This window comes from Hemicordylus capensis, chromosome 10, assembly GCF_027244095.1.
Source record: "Hemicordylus capensis ecotype Gifberg chromosome 10, rHemCap1.1.pri, whole genome shotgun sequence".
NCBI lineage: Eukaryota > Metazoa > Chordata > Lepidosauria > Squamata > Cordylidae > Hemicordylus > Hemicordylus capensis.
In genome coordinates, this window is record NC_069666.1 from 3,523,927 (window position 1) to 3,544,596 (window position 20,670).

A 20,670-nucleotide genomic window follows, 5' to 3' on the forward strand; every position below is an offset into this window, starting at 1 on the left:
GAACCTATCAACGTGGTTGCTAAGAGTCGTCACTGACTTGATGGCACTTAATCAATCAATCAGTCAATCAATCCCGAGTCAGAGCATTGGTCCATCTAGCTCAGTTTTTTATTTATATACTGTCCTCAGACCCCAGGGTGGTTACAAGATAAAACAAAATTATTCAATAAAACATAACAGCAAGATAAAACAACAAAATGAATAAAACATAAAAAGTACTATATGGTCCACTCTGACCGGCAGCAGCTATCCTGGGTTTCAGGCAGGAGTCTTTCCCAGCCCTACCTGGAGATGCTGCCAGGGAGGGAACCTGGGACCTTCTGCATGCAAAGCAGATGCTCTTCCACTGAGCTAAAAACCTTCCTCTCCGGTACTGCACCCCTCCCCCCCAGGATAACACTGATTTATTCATTCTACGTCTACTCCCTCTTTCATCTCAGGATCTTAGGATGGTGAAGATGGTCCATCCTTTCCCTGCCTTATCTTTGGGGTAACCCTGTGAGACAGAGATGAGCTGTGAAGACTGGCCGAAGGTCGCTGGGCAGCATACACGGTAAACAGATTGCACATGCCTCGAACACGGTGTGCACGCCGGGCAAGCGAACTGCACCATGGATGAGCAGGATTTGAATCCGGCTCTCTCAGATCACAGTTTGATGCTCAACCCACTTCAACCACAGCTGTCAGATAATCCCCTGAGGGGATGGGGCTTCAGTGGCAGAGCATCTGCTTACATGCAGAAGGTCTTAGGTTCACTCCCTCTGTGGCATCTTTATGTAGGGCTGGGAAAGCTCCCCGAGCCTGAAACCCTGGAGAGTGGCTGTACAATGTTCCTCCTGTCCTCATTTCCTTATTCTCATCTCTCTCTCTCTCTCTCTCCAATGTCAGCCAATTATGCAGAAAGATGTGTTGGGAAAGAAAATGCTGAGTTATAGAGAGGAGAAAAGGGGAGACCTGAAAGAGAAACGGGGAGAAAAAGCAGACAGATCTATCGCCAAAGGAACATAAGCAGCTGCCTTCTACTGAGTCAGGCCATTGGTCCATCTAGCTCAGTATTGTCTACACAGACTGGCAGCGGCTACTTCTCCCAGGTTGCAGGCAGGAGTCTCTCTCAGTCCTATCTTGGAGATGCTGCCAGGGAGGGAACTTGGCACCTTCTGCATCCAAGCAGGCAGGTGCGCTTCCAATGAGCTATGGCCCCGTCCCCTGAGGGGAATATCTTACAGTGCTCACATGTGGTCTCCCATCCAAATGTAAACCAGGGTGGGCCCTACTTAGCAAAGGGGACAATTGATGCTTGCTGCCACAAGACCAGCTCTCCACCCTCAGAGTAATTATTCTGCTTCCTGTGGCATTAATGAAGGAAAGGTTTCCGGCTTGAAACTGGTTTGGGAGCTGATGTGGTGTAGTGGTTAGAGTGTCAAATTAGGTCAGATTCCTGCTCAGCCACCAAGTTTACTGGGTCACTTGCTCTCAGAATAGCCTATGCTATGGGGATGTCGTGAGGATGCTATAGGGGTGAGGATGAACCCTGTCGTCTGAAGGCCTGAAGAAAGGGTGGGATAAAATATACTAGATAAACGGCATTATTCAGCACTCTCCACCAGTGGTTCCTCTAATTCTTTCCATCTCTGTGAGGAACAGGTTTTGTTCTAGATGGCAGTATCAAGGCAGTGTGTGAACATGTGGAACATAGGAAGCTGCCAAATACTGAGTCAGACCCTTGGTCTATCTAGCTCAGTAGTGTCTACCCAGACTAGCAGCGGCTCCTCCAAGGCTGCAGGCAGGAATCTCTTTCAGCCCTATCTGGAGATGCTGCCAGGGAGGGAACGTGGAACCTTCTGCTCTTCCCAGAGTGGCTCCATCCCCTAATGCGAGTCTCTCACAGTGCTCACTCATGTGGTCTCCCATTCATATGCAACCAGGGCAGACCCTGCTTAGCAAAGGGGACAAGTCAGGCTTGCTGCCACAAGACCAGCTCTCCTCCCTGGTGCATTCGGAGTGGGGCTTTCCTGATTCAACCTGAGTGGGATCTAAAATTAACCAGAAAGGAAAGGAAAAGATTGGGCTGTCGAGTCAGCATCAACTCCTGGCGACCACAGAGCCATGTGGTTTTCTTGGGAGAATACAGGACGGGTTGACCATTAACTGAGCAGACATTTAAAAAACACACCTTTTGAGCACGCACAGGTGTGCATGCCTTAGAGCAGGGATCCTCAACGTTGGGCCCCCAGATGTTAGCAGACTTCAACTCCCATAATCCCCAGCCCCAGTGGCCTTTGATTGGGGATTATGGGAGTTGAAGTCCAATAACATCTGGGGGCCCAACACTGAGGACCCCTGCCTTAGAGGACACCCTGCTCTCCACTACACACACACGCACACACAGCAGAAACCTTTGCTGACATAGCAATAGACATTTTGGAAAGTGGGTGGGTTGCTTGCTTGCAGAGAAAAGAGGGTGCATGCACCTTCCCTGACTCCGGTACAAGGAATTGTTAAGGCTCCAATCAAATACCCATTACGATGATTACAGGCTGCGTTAACAACAAAAACAGCAGGGCTGTGTTATGGGATTTCCAGCCTTAATTACAATATTTGACAACTGCAGGTTGCAAGGCCTTTAAAACGCTTTTACGACTCGGTCCAGCCCTCGCGAAGGCAAAGGGAGGCCAGGCGCCCACGGCGCGGAGAGGCAGAGGACGTCCAACTTGGCTCTCAGCAGGCTGCCTGCCCCCAACCCCAGCGGTCAGGTCCAATCGCTGGGGAGTGGCCCTCTTGGCGACCTGGTTGCCTCCATGTAACTCATCCCTGGCTGGCAGCAACACCCCTTTATCATACCCGATTCCTGCTTCTCTCCTCCCCAAGCTCGGCGGTGGCTTCTGGCTCTCCTGGCTTTTCTTGTCCCGACTCCTGCTGGTGCTTCTCCCAAACCCGGCAGTCCTACCCAGAAATTCCAAGCCGCGTCCTTCCCACATGCACCAACACACAGGATCCCTTAAACGTTTGAGAATCACATTTGAGGATCATCTTCTCCACCCCACGTCACACCTTGATGAGATGAGGAGAGCTGTATCCCCCCCCCCCAAAAAAAACCAACAACCAAAGACCTGCCTTGTGGCTCAGTGTCTCAGTTCCAAACTGAAGAGTACAGAAGAGTACAGACTGCTCCCGAATATGGAGGTTCTATTGAGCTGCCGTGGTTCGTTAGCTCGGCTGGATGTGCTGCCCTCTGCGGTATTGGAGGGTAAGTTTAAGAGAGCCCCCTACCCGGAGAGACACGTGTCCTTGTGGGAACGGGGAGGTTGAGGCAGTTGGCCATGTGCATTCTCGGTATATTGCTCCTCTTGTTTTTAGATACTCAAATAACTCTGACGGGTTTTCCCTAGCTCTGCTTTGATGCTGCCAGGGATTGAAACGGGGACCTTCTGCATGCAAAGCAGATGTTCTGTTACTGAGCTCGCTCTCCTAAGGGGAACATCTTACATTGCTCCCACGTAGCCCCTGATCCAAATAGAAACCCAGCCCGGCAAAGGGGGACGATTCATGCTTCCTACTGCAAGACAGGCAACCTTCCCCAAATATTGCAGAGTAAATGAATGTGGTACAGATCTGGCCTAGTCGAGATTTTAGATATGTAAAGAGTGAAATGTATAAAGCGGGGGGGGGGGAGGGGAGGAAAGGGGAGGTGAACCGCATGGATTGTCTCCTTTCCTAAGCAGGGTCCTCGGGGCAGGGGACTTGAAGCCTTTCAGAGCTTGCATCATCCTCAAGTGCCACATATCTTGCTGCTGCCATTTCAAAACACCAGCCATAAAGACAAATCACGATCACCCCCATCCTGCACTGCCCCCGACTTCTCGTCCCCAACTTCAACATAGTGTAGTGGTCAGAGTGTTGGAACTAGAATCAGGAAGACCCGGGTTCGAATCCCTTTTCAACCATGGAACTCACTGGGTGACTCTGGGCCAGTCGTGTATCTCCCAGCCTAACCTACCTCACAAAGTTGTTGTGAGGATAAAAATAACCATGGACTCCTCTGGGCTCCTCAGAGGAAGAGCTGGATATAAATCTAAAAAATAAATAATAATAATAAATAAAATAAAATAACATAAACTGACCCTCGACCATTGCTTCTTCTCTTGCTGGGGTTACCAGGGAGTGAACCTGGGACCTTCTGCATGCCGATGCTCCTCCACTGAGCTATGGCCCCAAATCTTATACGTAGCCTCTCATCCACATGCAAACCAAGGCAGATCTTGCTTAGCAAAGAGGACAACTCATGCTTGCCACTGCAAGACCAGCTCTCCTTCCCTCCGGAAAGGGCTGCCCCTGGGATTAGGCTCACAACACCTTCCCCACTTCTGGCTTCTCCAGAGGGCGAGAGGAAACAAAACCGAGGTAGCAGAACGTTATTGTCCACCAACAGCCCCACCACGTAAAACTTCCTCCTTCCCTCTTGACAGCTGTGGGATCGCCTCCAGCCAGGAGCACAGCCCACCACACCCTAGTGATGACCCAGACTCCTAGCAAGCTTCATGGCTGAGCAGAATTTGAATCCAGATCCACTGACATACTGAACCTTCTGTCGACTGCATTTCACCAGCCCTCAAGGTGAGGAACGTAATTCCTGAAGCAAACTCTTTCCCTGGCTGTCGGCGGGAGTTCTCCTTGGTGAAAACCAAGCAAGATCTCTCTGTCTTCTCTCCACCAGAACAATCCACTCTGAACCCACCACGCTGCTCTTAAGTGTGGACATCGGATGCCAACAATGACCAAAGTTGAGTCAGACCTTTGGTCCATCTAGCTCGGTACCGTCAAAGACCAGCTCTCCTCCTCTAATATTTTGCGCCCAAGATCAAGCCAAGGAAATTGCCAAGTTTGCTTTCAGTCATCACCTGGAGATTGATGTGGATCCCTGGAGACTTCAGGCCCATCCTGGAGGGTTGGGAACCTTACCTACCTCGCAGGATTGTTGTGAGAGTAAAATAAAGGGGAGAGCCATGTGTGCTTCCTTAAGCTGACTGGAGGAGTGGTGGGAACATTGCCAGTTCGGATTGAGGCTATTCCTAGAGACCTTCCTTCCCAACATTTCCCAGTATTTCCCACCACATCAAGTCACTGAAACATTCAGGCTTGCTTCCAAGAGCCACCTGCATACCTGCCAATATGGTGTATCAATAGGTATCGATACACCGATACCAGCAGGATCCAGGCCATTTCTGGAGGGTTGGCTACCCTATACATTGGACACCACAGGCAATGATGATTCATGGTGTGTGTCAGAGCGCACCAGTAATTACTCCAGTAATTATCTCTGGGTAATTCCCGTCTTAGTGAAATAGAAGTTCCAAAGAGCAGAATGTGTCAAGAGGCTACAATCCACTCGTGCAAGAAAGGGAAGGAGAGCTTCTTTGGAAAGGGAGGGCAGAAAGTCTAAAGACTGAAGAAGAGACCCACTGGGTGAGACGGAGGTCAAGAACTTCACTCCCGACTTCAGCAAGCCGATGCCCTTTGTAGGCCGACATCTCAAGACCGACGTCTTCGGGAATAAGGCCCACCAGCTCAAAAGGCCACAGGGCGGTGATATTTATTTGGGAGTAACTCCCACAGAGTTCCCCCAAGGAAAGGCTAAGCAATTAAGACTTTTTAATGTTAGGAAAAAGAGGACCAGGAAGGGGTCAGGCGGCGGCGGCTGGAACCATAGAGTTTTATCAAGTTTCGGGCCAGGCAGAAAAGGGGGAAAACCTCTCCACACAATGTGTCATTAATTTATGAAATTCATCGGTAGAGGCTACTGGATTAGACAGCTTGAAAAGGGGATTATTCATTCATTCATTCATTCATTCATTCAGTATATTTGTACACTGCCCCAAACTTACAACGAACATAATACAAATTAAAACAGAAATTAAAATAGTTTAAAACCACAATTCTAGTTAAAAAGCTCAGGTGAATAAATGTGTCTTAAGAGTCTTTTGGTGCAGTAGGGGAATGACTTGCCTAGCAAGCAAGAGGTTGCTGGTTCGAATCCCTGCTGGTAGATTTCCCAGAATATGGGAAACACCTCTATCGGGCAGCAGCAATATAGGAAGATGCTAGAAGGCATCATCTCATATTGCACGGGAGATGGCAATGGTCAACCCCGCCTGTATTTACCAAAGAGAGCCACATGGCTCTGGGGTTGCCAGGAGTTGACACTGACTTGACAGCACAACTAAAGAGTCTTTAAAAAAGCTGTCAGAGATGGGGAGGCTCTTATTTCAGCAGGGAGCGCATTCCAGAGTCTTAGGGCGGTTGTCCGGAGTAGCCACCAGATGAACTCTCCGGATGATCATAATGAAGAAGATGTTCTTTTAAATAAACAAATTAAACAGAGAGGCTGCAAGTGAGGATAGCTAAACAGAACATCCTGCGCCAGAGGCAGTCTACCTGTTTTTGCATTTTGAGAGAGATGCATCCAGCTGCTAAGTGGAAACAGAACACTGGATTTCCTGGGCTCTTAGGTCCGATCTAGAAAGGCTCTTATATTTCGAATCCAATGCTTTTAAAAAGAAGACGAAAACTCACTCAGGACTGAGATGAAAAGCAGTTTGAAGGGTTTAATCTCAGGACGGCACAGGGGCGGTAAGAGGTTGAAGGACAAGAGGAATCACTAGGAGAAAGGCATTAAAGGGACTTCTACACTCAGTTTGCCCTACAACGTTGCTGCTCAACACTGGCCCGCCAGCTGTTACTGGACTACAACCCCCATCACCCCTGGCTATTGGCCACTGTGGCTGGGGATGATGGGAGTTGTAGTCCAACAGCAGCTGGGTGGGGGCGAAGTTGAGAAGCTCTGCCCTATAACCTCCTTCCCTGCATGCCTACAAGGCAGAAGCCGAATGCACTGTAAGGCCTCAGAATAAGGAATCTCTCACACACGCATACACAAACACCACACCCCAGATCCAATATCAAGTCTCTTCTTGAAAGGTGAGCTGCGGCATGTTCAGGATAAAAAGAATTCAGCAACATATTGGATCCGATAGCACCTTCCCAGAAACTCTGCATCCGGGCGATCGCTCGGCTCTCTGCGTGCCCCCAAGCGCAGCCCAGGACTGCAGAATCGGGCCCAAGTTTTTCCAAAACATTTCCGCAGAATCGTTTCAGTGTGTGAAGGCTCGGAAAGGCGGGGGTGCCTTTGTCATTGTGGCTGTTGTTGTTGCTGCATGCGTGACCAAGACAAACACGAAACAAGCCGCTCCAAAAATAAACAAATAAATCCATCAAGGACTCTCCTTGATTCATGCCATTTGCGCCGGGCAAGTCTTTTTTTTGGAACAGAAGTCCGGCAAAAACTGGGAAAGGTGAGCCCTCGATCAGGAGAGGGAACTCTTCGAGCATGCACGAGTCTTTCTGCTTCTCGCCCCACCGCCTCAAATTAAGTGGGGGAAGCAAAAACCAGAGGTAGGAGAAACTGGAGAGGTTTTGGAAGGAGGAACAACCCTCCCTGTGTGAAGTGAGCTTCTCCTCCCCCAACGAAAACAAGCCCTAGAGCTTGAAGGAATTTGCAAGCAAAAAATAAATCCGCCAGAAACATTGTGAAAAGCAATGGGGGGGATTCATTGGAAACAGATGGCGTTTTCAGCTGCGAGATTTCTGAAAAATCCACTGCTTTTCTGACACCTAGCTGCTTTAGCTGCAACTTGGAGGCGCAAGGCCAACAGGAGAGGGTTGAGCTTTCCGTTGGTAGGGAGGGAAGGAAGAGGAGATGAGCATTTGCCTCTGTCGGTTCAGGACATGGGGGTGGGCAACCTTTGGCATGTCAGCTGAGGTTGGACTACAACTCCCATCACCCCAAGCCACAATGTACTGAGAGGTCCACGGCATGTCCCATGGTGGCAACGCCTCTGAGAGAACCCACAAGAGGATCTGAAGGCAACTGTCTTCTACTGCTAGGATGGATATTTGAATACTGCTCATCAACAAGAGTTCTCAAAGCAGCTGCACAGAAAAAGACATCATAAATATACAAGGGGGTGTCCTGTCTCAAACAGGCCCACAATCAAAAAGATACACAAAGGTAAACACCAGCAACAGCCACTGGAGGGATGCTGTGCTGGGGGTGGACAGGGACAGTTGCTCCCACGCTGCTAAATATTAGAGAATCGCCACTTTAAAGGGGGCCTCTCTGCTCAGGGTGCAGCACTCACCACGCGGAGGTATAAAACTGCCTTCTTCCACGCCAAATCTTCGATGCCCCTACCTCAGTATTGTCTACGCCAGGGCTGCACAACTCCAGCCCTCCAGCTGTTGTCGAACTACAACCCCCATCATTCTCAGCCACAGCAGCCAACATGGGGTGATAGGAGTTGTAATCCAGCAGCAGCTGTAGGGCCGAAGTTGTGCAGCCCTGGTCTACCCTCAGTGAGATCTCTAGGGACTGAGGCAAAGGTCTTGCCCAGCCCGGCTTGGAGATATCACGGATTGAGCCCAAGCGGAGCACAAATTGCACTCTGTTCTGCACTCCCACTAGGCTCACTGCCTCTGAAGATGGAGGCTCCACAAAGCCTGTGACGAAGGGCTAATCCTCTCTTTAAACCATGTCAGCTAGTGCCCAATACAAGATCTTGGGGCAGCAAATTCCACCAGTTAAATTCTGCACAATGTGAAGAAGGTGTTTCTTTTGTCTGCCTTGAGTCATGTGCCAGACAGTTCCACTGGATGACCCCCCCAGGATTCTACTGTCAGGAGAAAAACCTCCACCACAACACATTTCATAAACCTCTCTCCTGTCCCCCTCTCCACCACCTTTCCCCCAGACTAAAAAGTTTCTTCAGGAGGCACCTCCTCTCTCCTCCTCCTCGCTTGGAAACGTGGGACCAGAGAAACATCTGGCAATCTGCATTTGGCTAAGACTTCCAACTGAGAGCCAGCAGCACAGGCAAGTCACAGCAGGAGAAATGCATCTGCCAACACGCTCCTCCAAATCTTTTCAGAGGCAGAGTGTCAAAAGGTTCGTTTCCTGCCCAATATGCTGATAATTAAAACACCACCAGCACCACCTGAATCTGGCTTATCGTGGTGCAGATGCTGAGAAACCTATTGAGACACAGGTGGACCGACTGACACACATACACAGATCTGGTGCAAGAAGTTTTCACAAAACCAGAGGATGGATGCATCTTGAAATTCCCTCCATCTCTCCGCCCCGCTTCTCAAAAATCAGCCACACACATTTGCAGCAGATACCAAGAGTCCCCTGCCCGGCCTGAAGACAAGAGACCCAAAAGCGAAATCTAACCTGGCCTCCCGAAAGGCAGTTCTCTCTACACCGGGGCACAATATTTCTGATGCCAGGACAGGGCCAGGTTTCGCCTCCTCTGGAGTGGACCTGAGCAAGCTGGCGGGCTCCATAGCAATCTTGATTCATCCTGCGAGGGGTCAAGCCACCTGGGTGCGCAGCCGAGGGGCGGCCAATGGGTGGGGAGGGGAATGTGCCAAGGCCCTGCCCGGACTCCGAGAGGCTGGTCAGTCTGAGCACCACCACTCCGTTTGCCAACGTGTGGCCCAAGCGCTGTGGAATGAGAGCGAACGGGAGGCCCACGGACAGGGGGGGAAAGAAACCAAAAAGGCTGCAACATTGGTAACATGTTTCCAAGCAAGCAAATATATATATATGCATATATAGAGAAGGGGAGCTGAGCTCCTTACCTGTCGGGAAGATGCAGAGAGAGACAAAGAGGGTTGGGATCAGTGCCAGGGCCTCCGCTCTTGCCCCTTTCCCCATACCCATCCATCCAGATGCAGCTCTAACCACTATCCTCTCCCTAGAAGAAGAGTTGTTTTCGAGAGAGAGAGAGAGAAAGGGTAAGAGGAAGGGGAAAAAAGGGACACCAACTGCAAGGAAGGAGGAGAAAAGAGCAAATACCAACTCCACAGAAGCACACAGAGGAGGACAGGAGGCTGGCTGTGCGGGGAACTCCAGCAGCCCAGGACTGAGCGAGCACAGAGGAGTCCCCCGCCTCCTCTCTCCAGAAAACAGCTCGGACCATCAATCATCCCCTGCTGCCTTCCAATGTACACAGCCCTGCTTCTCGCTCTCCCGGCTGGGCCACTCAAAAGCCAGGCTCCGCCTGCCTCCGCAAGGCAGGGCTCTGGTTACAGCCAAGGAGGAGAAGGGGCCGGGCCGAAGGAGGGGCTGGCTTGCTCCAGCGGGATTCGAGGCACTGGGGCTGCCAGGGTTGCCATTTCGGATAGACGCAGGGGTCGGCAACCGGAGAGCCCCCAGACCAAATCTGGCCCTTTCATTTGGCCCACTGGGTTGCCAAAGCAGAAGCGAGAGCTGGCAGTCTGTGTGTGTGTGTGTGTGTGTGTGTGTGTGTGGTGGGGGTCGTGGGGGTCTGGCCCACCACTCTGCACTTCTAACTAAAAGCAGCCCCTCTGATACGACGCGTCGCAGAGCAGCATCGTAATATGTGCATGTCCGAATCGACTTGCTAGAATCTCCACTTAATTCCTCTCAAACTCTGGCATTTTCTTCGAATTCCGCAGAAAGAGGAATTTCTCCACCCCGCCAGATCAGACTGAGGAGGCGGGTCAGTGATCAAACCCAGTGTTCCATTTCCAGCCGTGGACAGCTAAGTGTCTCTGGAAGCTCACAGGCAGAGCATGGAGTTATCTCCTCTGGCTTGCCTTCAGAATCTGGCATTCAGAGGTATACTGCCACAGTTCGTGGGGGTTCCATTGCCGACCTTGTCTCATGTCTAGAACTAGTACCACCAAATGTTTTGAGAGGCTTCGCTTTCAGTGGATGTATTGAAAACGGATGCAGCGGGTCAAGGCGGCGTTAACAAACATTATCAGCCAAGTCTCAAGAGACTTCTTTCCATAGCATCTCGGAGGGGGGACTTCAACATCTTTTCTGGTACCCATGAAAATGTGCATGGAATGTGAATTGGTATCCAAACTCAAAAGGTATCACTATGCTGGGAAACCTGATCAGCAAGGTTTCATTCTGATCTCTCTGTTCTTCAGTGCAGACATCACTGGAACAGATTTCATTTTAGCCTGTCTTTAAAACCAAAAGCCCTTCAGGAGGTTTGTGCACTCCGGCTCTCTTAGGATGGAGGCCCATAAAAGTGGAGAAAGTGCGCATGGCTTCAGCATAGCCTTCGCCTTGCATCAAGTCTGTTTGCATCAGCAAAGTGGCTACCACTAGCCCCTGGCTGGCTCCAAGCTCTGGAGGACCCTCAGCAGGACATGGTCAACTAGTCAGCATGATGCTCAGGGGAGAGAGGGGCCCCAATCCTGCTGTCCAAGGGACCAGCATGCTGGTCTCTCCCAGGCCACCCAAGCCTCAGCTGCTTATCCCAACACCACTGGCAGCGAGGCCCTCTCCTCCACAACATGCCATCATTAAGAAGGGGCATGCCAGTCAGAAAGGAGTGTGTGGGCGCTGCGTTCTCACCAATCCCATTTTGGCTAGAAGCTTTTGGAATTCCCATCAACGGCAGCCTAGAACAGCGTTTCTTAACCGTGGGCCCCCAGATGGTGTGGGACTACAACTCCCATCACCCCCTAGACATGGCCTTTGTGGCTGAGGAGGATGAGAGTTGTAGTCCAACAAGATCTGGGGGCCCAAGGTTAAGAAACCCTGGCCTAGAAGGTACCCGTTGGACCAAGACCGCAAAGCTGGCCAACAGAGGTCAAGGAGGAGCGCTGGTCTTGCAAGCACGAATTGTCCCCCTTTGCTAAGCAGGGTCCACCCTGGTTTGCATTTGAATGGGAGACTACATATATGAGCACTGGAAGACATTCCCCTTAAGGCAGGGGTGAGCAAACTTGGCCCTCCAGCTGTTGTTGAACTACAACTCCCATCGACCCCAGCCACAAGCCTTAGAGAATGGGGCCGCTCTGGGAAGAGCACCTGCATGCTTGCATGCATGCATGCATGCAGAAGGTTCCACGTTCCCTCTCTGGCAATTCCAGATAGGGTTGGGAGGGGCTCCTGCCTGCAACCTTAAGAACATAAGAACAGCCCTGCTGGATCAGGCCCAAGGAAGCCCATCAAGTCCAGCATCCTGTTTCACACAGTGACCCACCAGATGCCGCTAGAAGCCAAAAGGCAGGAGTTGAGGGCATGCCCTCTCTCCTGCTGTTGCTCCCCTGCAACTGGGATTGAGAGGCATCCTGCCTCTGAGGCTGTAGGTGGCCCACAGCCACCAGACTAGTAGCCACTGATAGCCCTGCCCTCCATGAATTGGCCTAAGCCCCTTTTAAAGCCACCCCATCTGGTGGCCCTCACCGCATCCCCGTGGCAAAGGATTCCATCGATTAATGGTGCGCGGCGTGAAAAAGGACTTCCTCTTGCCGGCCCGAAATCCCCCGACCTTCCGTTTCTTGGAGAAGCCGCTGCCAGTCTGTGTAGACCATACGGAGCGAGATGGACCACGGCTCTGACTCGGCATATGGCCGCTTCCAACATTCCTAAGGCCTTCCTTGAGTGGCCACCGAGTGGCTGTTCCAGAGGAGGCGGTCTGGAGATGTCGAGGACAGAACAAAGCCCTCCTTGTGGAGACCGTTTTGCAGATGGCGCCCCCCCCTCGGCTGCAGGAGATGCACCACAAAACGCGGTGGAAGCGTCACCCTTCATGGCCATCTTCTAAACCATCCTTTGGATGCCCCCTTGGTATATTTTGGTTCCCGGCAGGGAGCCCGTGTCCGTCCCTAAGCCCCAATCTTCTCCTCACAGCCAGCCCCAAACAAGAATCCCTCAAATTTCCCCATCTGAGTTACCCTCCGATAAACAACAGGGGGGCATCGTAGGCGGCTGGAGCCATCCAAAGAGCAAGGAATGTTAAGACTGGGAAGAAGCGTATCGGAGCTTGTGGAGTCTGGGGCGTTTCTAGGCTTCCAAGAATGCTCCTCACTCCCATGTTAGAGGGCATCAGCATAATAGAGCGGTTCTCAAACTCGAGGGACCCGGACGCTTCTGGACTAGAACTCCCCCATGGTCTTTGGCTACGTGGCTGTGGGGATGATGAAACCACACAGAGACATAGGAAGCTGCCGTATACCGAGTCAGACCCTTGGTCCATCCAGCTCAGCATTGCCTACACTGACTGGCAGCGGCTCTCCGAGGTTGCAGGCAGGGGTCTTTCTCAGCCCTACCTGGAGGTGCTGCCAGGGGTTGAACCTGGGACCTTCTGCATGCACAGCAGATGCTCTACGTCTGAGCTATAATCCGCCTGTCTCCGACCTGGAGACCCAAGGCTGAGAACTCCTGGCATAACCTTTCTTGGAGCATTAATCATATCTGAGGAAACCCTGCAAATAGATAGATTATTTGCGTGCAGATGTTTTTGGTGTTCTTCATTTGTCTGTGCGGGCAAATTGAAAGATTCTTTGGGTTCATCTGCTGTTTAAAATTTATTTTATTTATGTATCACAATTATATACCGTCCCATCCAAAGCCTCTAGGCGGTGATTTTTCACCCAGAAAGCTGCAAAAGATCACTCACAAATTTCTCTCCTCGACAAGGAAACAGGTCTTCCATAAAAATTCTCACCTTCATGGGAGCCAAAATGCTATCTTTTTGCAAAATGGACACACACACACACACCTAGTTATGCAAAGTGAGGAAAATGCTAGGCCTGTGCGTTTAGGATTCAGGTGAGAAGGCATTGAGGACTAGGAGCATGAAAGGTCAGCCAAGATTACAGTGGCCATCTGATCAGAAACTCAGAACAGACTGGGCTGCTCCCTGTGTTTCCCATAGCAGCTTTGATTTGCAGGAATCGACAGATGAACCTTTCCATGGCATGGACCCACCAAACATTATCACCTGCTAATTTCCGCAAAACAAGCTGTTCTTATGTGCATAGGAACAAGGGCTTGTAAAAATGTTGGTCACATTTGCAAAACCGACAGTATAGTGTAGTGGTTAGAGTGGTGGACTAGGACGAAGGAGACCAGAGTTTGAATCCCCATCCAGCCATGAAACCCACTGAGTGCCTCTGGGCCAGCCACTTCTCTCTCAGCCTAACCTACCTCACAGGGTTGTCGTAGGGATAAATATAACCATGTATATTTACCTGGGCCCTTTGGAAGAACAGTGGGATATAAGTGTAAAAAACAAATGAATAGTTGCAAAGGACAGGTATTAGCTACAGTCTACATTTTAAAAACACTGGTGAATCTGTTTTCTGATTTATTTATTTTTAAAAGAGCCGAATTCCGTTTATTTGGTTAGTTTCCATGGCTTCTGTGCAAATGATGCCCTGTTACTGCCTAGGAGAATTTTAAAAAAATAAATAGTGGCATATTTTCTTTTGGCTGTTTTTCTAAGATTAAACACATCTCAGGGTTCACGGATTCCCAGTAGATGGCAGTGTTTCCTGGTTGCATGGCAGAAGGGTGGGGGGGGGAGAGAAAGACCAGCATACAGAATAAATGCAGTCTTAAGCCTCCTTAAACCACATGACATAACAGCCTTCACAAGCTTCCCATTAAAATCTCAATTTGGGGAAATTGATTCCACCTCGGAGCAATTGCAATGCAATTACTTCAACAGGCAGCAATCAAGAATCACATCCAAACAACACCAAACTTTCATCTGCTTCTGTTGGAGAACAGCAAACAGCAGCACCTTGCAAACAAAAACTATATGATTTTTTTTAAAAAATACTATAACCTATAAATAAAAGTGTGTGTGTGTGTTTACGTTTACAGCCCCTAGAAATTCTTACTGAATTCCCAAATGTTTGATAAGACAGGATGATTCTGTCAACAGTGATGGCAGCCAAGTGGAACTCCCATGTATTAGAGCAGTGTATCTTGAAGAACAAGATACAGAGGGCAAATAACAAAAGGAAGGCCAGGCCCTGTGTGTGAGCTTTCTATGAAGCATCCAGCCAGTTGCTGTTGGAACAGAATGCGAGAGCAGATGGAAATTTGGTTTTAGGATTCTCAAACTCGGGTTTCCAGATGGCGCTGAACCATCTTGGCTGGGGATAATGGGAGTTGTAGTTCAGCACCATCTGGGACCCAACATTGAGAACCCGCCCTGGTGTAGGAAGTTGAGTCTTTTGTTTTTTCGGGGTTTAAAAAAATGGCTTTTTCTCTCCTCCCTGGATCCTGAACACCTACTGGATCTGCAGATAACAGGTGATGAAGCTCTTCACAGCCTGGAGATAAGCATTAGCTTCCCATTTCTGAAAATTAAGCGGATGTCAAAGGCAGAGAATCTGGTTTTTGCTGGTCAGCTGGCAACCCAATGCAAGGAATGACATCTGGACTGCCTGCCATGAATGGGTAACTAGCATGCCTTTATTGACGAAAAAAGGTCTGGAAATTTGTCATCTGGTTTCCATTCTTCCAGGCTCTGAGCGATTGGTTAGCTGCCTATTGCACTATTTTAACTTTGTGTTAACTCCTCAAATGCATCAAACACATGTGCCTTTAAAAAAAAAACACTTTTAGCTTTCTGGATTGCGAATCTTCACATACTCTGGGGTGCTTATCCGCACCAGTGATATAAACCAAAAGAATAGTCATTTTACAGTGGTCTTATAGTGCCACTCGCTTCCCAGCTCTGACCCTTCTGACTAGCCACACCCACTCAGGACCACCTTTCCCAGTTGACCACACCCCTTCCTTAAAAAAAACAAACCCAGGCTCAGATAATATAATAAGCAAAGGTGTCTCTGAACATGTGCAGAAGGCCTTTCTCTCCAACCAGGAACTGCAAATGGGACTTACTCACAGGAAATATTGCTGGGCTCCCACATAGGCCTTAATCCCTACTCCTCTTGGATTTTTTAAAAAAAAATAGGAAATAAGGTCTGCTCACACCTGTCCTAGGAGTATTTTAAGAACACAGCAATAAATAAATAAAAACCTGAACTGTTTATAATGTATTGCAGTAGTGCTCTTAAACACCTGGCAAAATGTGGAGAGAGAGAGTGCTCAGTAGCTTTTCTTTCTGAAAATGTGATGCGGCTGCTACAAAGGTCATTATGTGATTCTCTACAAAGGGGAAACTTCACTTCTTGCCTGGAACCTTGGAGAAGCTGCTGCCAGTCTGGGTAGACAATACTGAGCTAGATGGACCAAGGGTCAGACTCAGTAGAAGGCAGCTTCCTATGTTCCTAAACCTTAAGACTCATCTTTCTACCCAGGCTTTTTAACTTTTAAATGGTTTATTGATTTGTTTTAAACTGGTTTTTGTTTTTAGCATTTAATTGATTTTAATGTTTTGTTTAGTGTTCTGTTGTGAACCACCCTGACACTTTGGTTTAGGGTGGTATACAAATACGTTAAATAAATAAATAAAAATAAATTATGCTGGCACTCCAGTATCTATGCTCACTTTGACCATGGAGGTGTATCAAGAATTGAGAGGAAAGAAATGAGAAATGTTGCTCCATGCTGTTATCATGGCCATGAAAAGAGCCACTAATGGGAAGTAGAATGTGTATAAGAGAGACATTACTAAGAAAATCTACTCACCTCGCCCCCTCTAAAAACACGTGATACTTGTTAGAGAAGTTTGAAAATATGTTTTAGGGCAGGGGTTCACAGCCTTGGGTCACCAGATGCTGTTGGACTACAACTTCCATCATCCCCAGCACAAGAAATCAAATAAATAATAATTAAAAAGTCCATTATGGCTAGGGGTGATGGGGGTTGTAGTTCAACCACCCTGGCCTTGGAGGCTGTTGTAGCTGAGATGATGGGACTTGTAGTCCAACAGTGTCTGGGAACTGTAGACTTGTACCCTAACCAAAGGTTCCCAGATTTATGCGAGGGGGAACACTACCCATTCAGAAACTCACTGGAGGGATCAGACAGCAGACCAAAGAAGATAGGTCTGCAAGGAGAAAATTCCCCATGTGAGAATATTGTACGCCTTAATTTTTGCATGCATGCTCCAGAAAGCAAAATTTGGAAAGGGTGGAGGAAAAGAGAAGGGGGGGGGGGAAGACATTTTTTTAAAAGCAACATAAGTATGCTAAAGGTTGCAATCCCACACATAACGCTTGGACTTCCTGAGAAAGTGAGCATGCATAGAACTGCAAATCCGAACAGCCTGATTTTCTCAGGAGTAGGAAACCCCACTGAGTTCAGCAGGGATTATTCCCGACTCAAATGTGTTTAAGAGCACCACAGACTCACAGCCGGGTCTCAGCGTCTCTCCCTGGAACTACAGCCCAGTCTGAATTCCATGGAATTTACTCCCAAGGAAGCGGTGCGCAGACAGGCTTTCTGCCTCACAGAGAAGCAAGCAGGCGCTCTCCTCGGGTGCAGAATCTGCAAAACCCCCCTTGGGAGTAAGCCCACAGAGCACAATGGGGCTTACTCCCAAGTAAACATGCATGCACAGGCTCGTGCTTTGAGGAGGGGGCAAAGTCAGGCTCTTTACGCTCCAGGAAAGGGATGTGCACCTTTCCAATGGAGCAAAAAAACAGGGACGAAAAAGGAAAAGTTAAATTGGATTTCTGTGGAATGCAATGCAGAGAGAGAGAGAGAGAGAGAGAATTAAAACGGGATTTCGGCCGGGTTAAACTTAGACTGAATTAAACTGGATGTCAGTGAAACGCAGAGAGAGAGAGAGCGCCCGCCGGAATTCCTCAACAGGTTCTCGGTGTGAGCGGGATTAGGATGCTGAGGAGAAGGAGGACCGCCGCCAGCATCGAGGAGATCAAATGTCAAAAAAGGGGACCGGTCCAGAATGGGACTCTGCTGCCAGATATCCAGCATGCAAAGAGGAAGCAATTGGGTGTGGGAGGAGACGCGATGCTCAAAGGCGCAGAGAGGAATTGAGTTGCCCTCCTTTTTTTTTAAACCCCCCGCCCCACCCCCTCCATCACTCCTCAGCAAGCCGGACCGTCCTCCCAGGCCCCCCTCCCCAGACTCACCTGCGCGGCTGCATGGGCGTTTGCACCTGGTGGTGGGCAGGAGCGGCGGGTGGGCTGCGGCGGCCGCGGACTCCGCGTGGCTGGGGCGGAGGGGGGGCGAGCAGGCTTGGCCGCCACCGGGCGCCCCCTCCTCCCTGCAGAGTCCCCAGCTTGCAGTCGCCTCCCTCCCCAAATCGGGCGCCGGCTCTCTCTGCTCCCGGCTCGCCTCCTTCAGTGAGAACGGGCCGCCGGCATCGGCTTCCGCAGCGGCATCTCCGCCAGAGGAGGCAGGCAGGTGGGGAAAGGGCTGGCAAGGCGAATCCCCGACGCAGCAGCAGCAGCCGCCGCGATGGCTCTGGAAGGCAGCAGAGACTGGAGACTGGGCGGAGGAGGAGGAGGAGGAGGGCAGCGGCTCCGGCTTCTGCGGGGCGCTCGTGTGAGGAGGCTAGCTAGCAGCCCAGGCTGGGGCGGGGAGGGAGGGCGCCGGCGAGGATGACAGGGATGAGGGAGCTGAATGGATGGTGGTTTCCCCTTAAGAGGTGGTTGCATGCCAGCAAGCTCGAGGCGGCTCACAACGGTCCTTTGAAAGCCACGCCCACCCACGCCGTCCGTCTAAAAGGGATCTTCGTGTGGACTAGAAACTTAGGGCCATCAGAACAGCCCTGCTGGGCTTTCCCTGTGCAGTGGCTGGACAGATGAGCTCACAAACTGGACTCTGTCTATCTATCTATCTATCTATCTATCTATCTATCTATCTATCTATCTCCCACTTTTCCTCCAAGGGGCCCAGAGCCAGAGGTGCACCTAGGTAATTTTGGAGCCTGGACCTAAAAGCCCTTGGAAGGTGCTCCTCCCCGCCTCCCCGGCAAATTAAGCATCACCATGCTCCCCCGGGTGACCACACCACCCGGGACAGACTAAAGAGGATGGGGGGCAGCCCCAGGGGCTGTGGAGGCCCTGGGCTTTGGCCCTGAAGTCCAGGGGTAAGAGCACCTCTTTCTCGTATAGCAATCAATCAATCAATCAACTCAAACAAATAAAGAGTTAAAAAAGCATAACCACTTAAGCAGATCTGCCCAGGTTTAGTGTCCTAGGGAAAGTGTTCCAGCCCCCAGTCATTTCAGTGGCCCTTCTTTACACCTTTTCCAGCTGTACAATAGCCAGATTCAGATATTATGCTGTATGAGTATCCAGATGTTTGTACACTCGTGCATGTGTCTGTGTGAATGACTGTACCTGTGTTCATTTAAATACCTGTGTTCATTTAAAAAGTGAACCTGGGTACATATTACAGGCCCTTCAAATGCAGGGTGCTGATAGGTAGTGTATTTCTGTACCTGCGTTCAACATAACATGTGATTGACTGTAGCTGTGTGCAGATCAAACACGGTACACTCATTGTACAAGTATTGGACATAACATGTGAATGGGCCTAATCTTTCTTTCTTTCTTTCTTTCTTTCTTTCTTTCTTTCTTTCTTTCTTTCTTTCTTTCCATATTAATGATGGCCTAGGCAGATTTTTCTTTTGCTAGACTGCGGGAGGCAGGGGAGATTCATCTGGCCCTGGAAGAGATTTTCATCTGCATTGTAGAAAAGGGCAGAAATAACAGACTGTATGGGAACAGAGGGAGAGGAATGAACTGGAAAAAAGTTTTCTTTTCTGCCTAGATGTTGCAGTTTATTTAAATCCACATTGATATTCTTTTTCTCTGTGTGTGTCTATGCAAACGCACACAAAGGCCTTATCCTTTATCTATGGGCACTCAATATATATTGTGCAAGCCTATGCACTGTGTACGTGAACAATCTCAGTACGCCCTTGTTGTGATTAGATATGCACACACCACAAACAATGCACTGGATCAAAAAGTACATAGATTCACTCTGACATGCTTAGGCAAGTTGGTTTTCTGCCTTCCCCCTTTTCCTTTGGAATTAGCCAGCAATATGAGAAATTCGTGTGTGTGTGTGTGTGTGTGTGTGTGTGTGTGTGTTGGCGGTGGTGAAGAGAGAGAACATCTACTTTTTCAAGGTAGGTGTCTTGGAACCGACTTTTCACCAACTTTTCCAAGGCAATCAAATCTTTAAAAAGAGGGAAAGAAGGAAGGAGAGCAGGTCAAGTGGTAGGAAGCATGAATCGTCCCCTTTGCTAAGCAGGGTCTGCCCTGGCTTGCATTTGAAAGGGAGACTACATGTAAACAGTGTAAGGTATTCCCCTTATTCCCCTTAGGTAGAGCACCTGCCTGCTTACCTGCAGAAGGTTCCGAGCTCCCTCCCTGGCAGCATTTCCAGATAGGGCTTGAAGAGATTCCTGCCTGCAACCTTGGGGAAGCTGCTGCCAGCCTTTGTAGACAAATACTGAGCTAGATGGGCCAACGGCCTGACAGGAAACTGCCTTCTCCCTAGTCAGGCCCTTGATCTATTCAGCTCAGTATTGTCTACCCAGACTGGCAGCAGCGGCTTCTCCAAGGTTGCAGGCTGGAGTCTCTCTCAGCCCTATTTTGGAAATGCTGCCAGGGAGGGAACTTGGAACCTTCTGCATGCAAGCATGCAGAGAGGTCATTCACACAATCAAAAACTCTGTTCTGCCCCGGTTTGGGGGCTGTTTGTGCTTGGGTAGCTTTTGGGTAGCTTTTCCTCCTACCTTCTGCACAATCACTTCTTCCCAGGTTTTCCTCCTACCTTGCTTCCACACAACTGGAAATTGAGAGCACACAGAGCTCTGGTAGGACACAGTTTTTCATTCCATGAATGACCCCCAAAGCGCAGGGGCATAACACGGTTGG

The 20,670-nt window shown here is 49.7% G+C and overlaps 1 protein-coding gene across 4 annotated transcripts in view; it reads right to left on the reverse strand.

Moving 5' to 3' along the window:
- RGMA (repulsive guidance molecule BMP co-receptor a) overlaps positions 1-18,316 on the reverse strand; it is a 32,558-nt gene extending 14,242 nt beyond the window's left edge. The window contains exons 1-2 of one of the 4 annotated variants that reach the window (XM_053273198.1): positions 17,905-18,066; positions 9,697-9,812 (exon numbers count right to left, since the gene is read on the reverse strand). In XM_053273198.1, the coding sequence (XP_053129173.1) occupies positions 9,697-9,812; positions 17,905-17,918 (130 nt within the window). In that variant the 5' untranslated portion in view covers positions 17,919-18,066. Of the gene's footprint in view, positions 1-9,696; positions 9,813-9,913; positions 10,080-17,904 lie in introns of those variants that run through there. The other 3 variants (XM_053273197.1, XM_053273199.1, XM_053273200.1) reach the window with 3 other exon arrangements.
- Between the last annotated feature and the right edge of the window lie 2,354 nt (positions 18,317-20,670).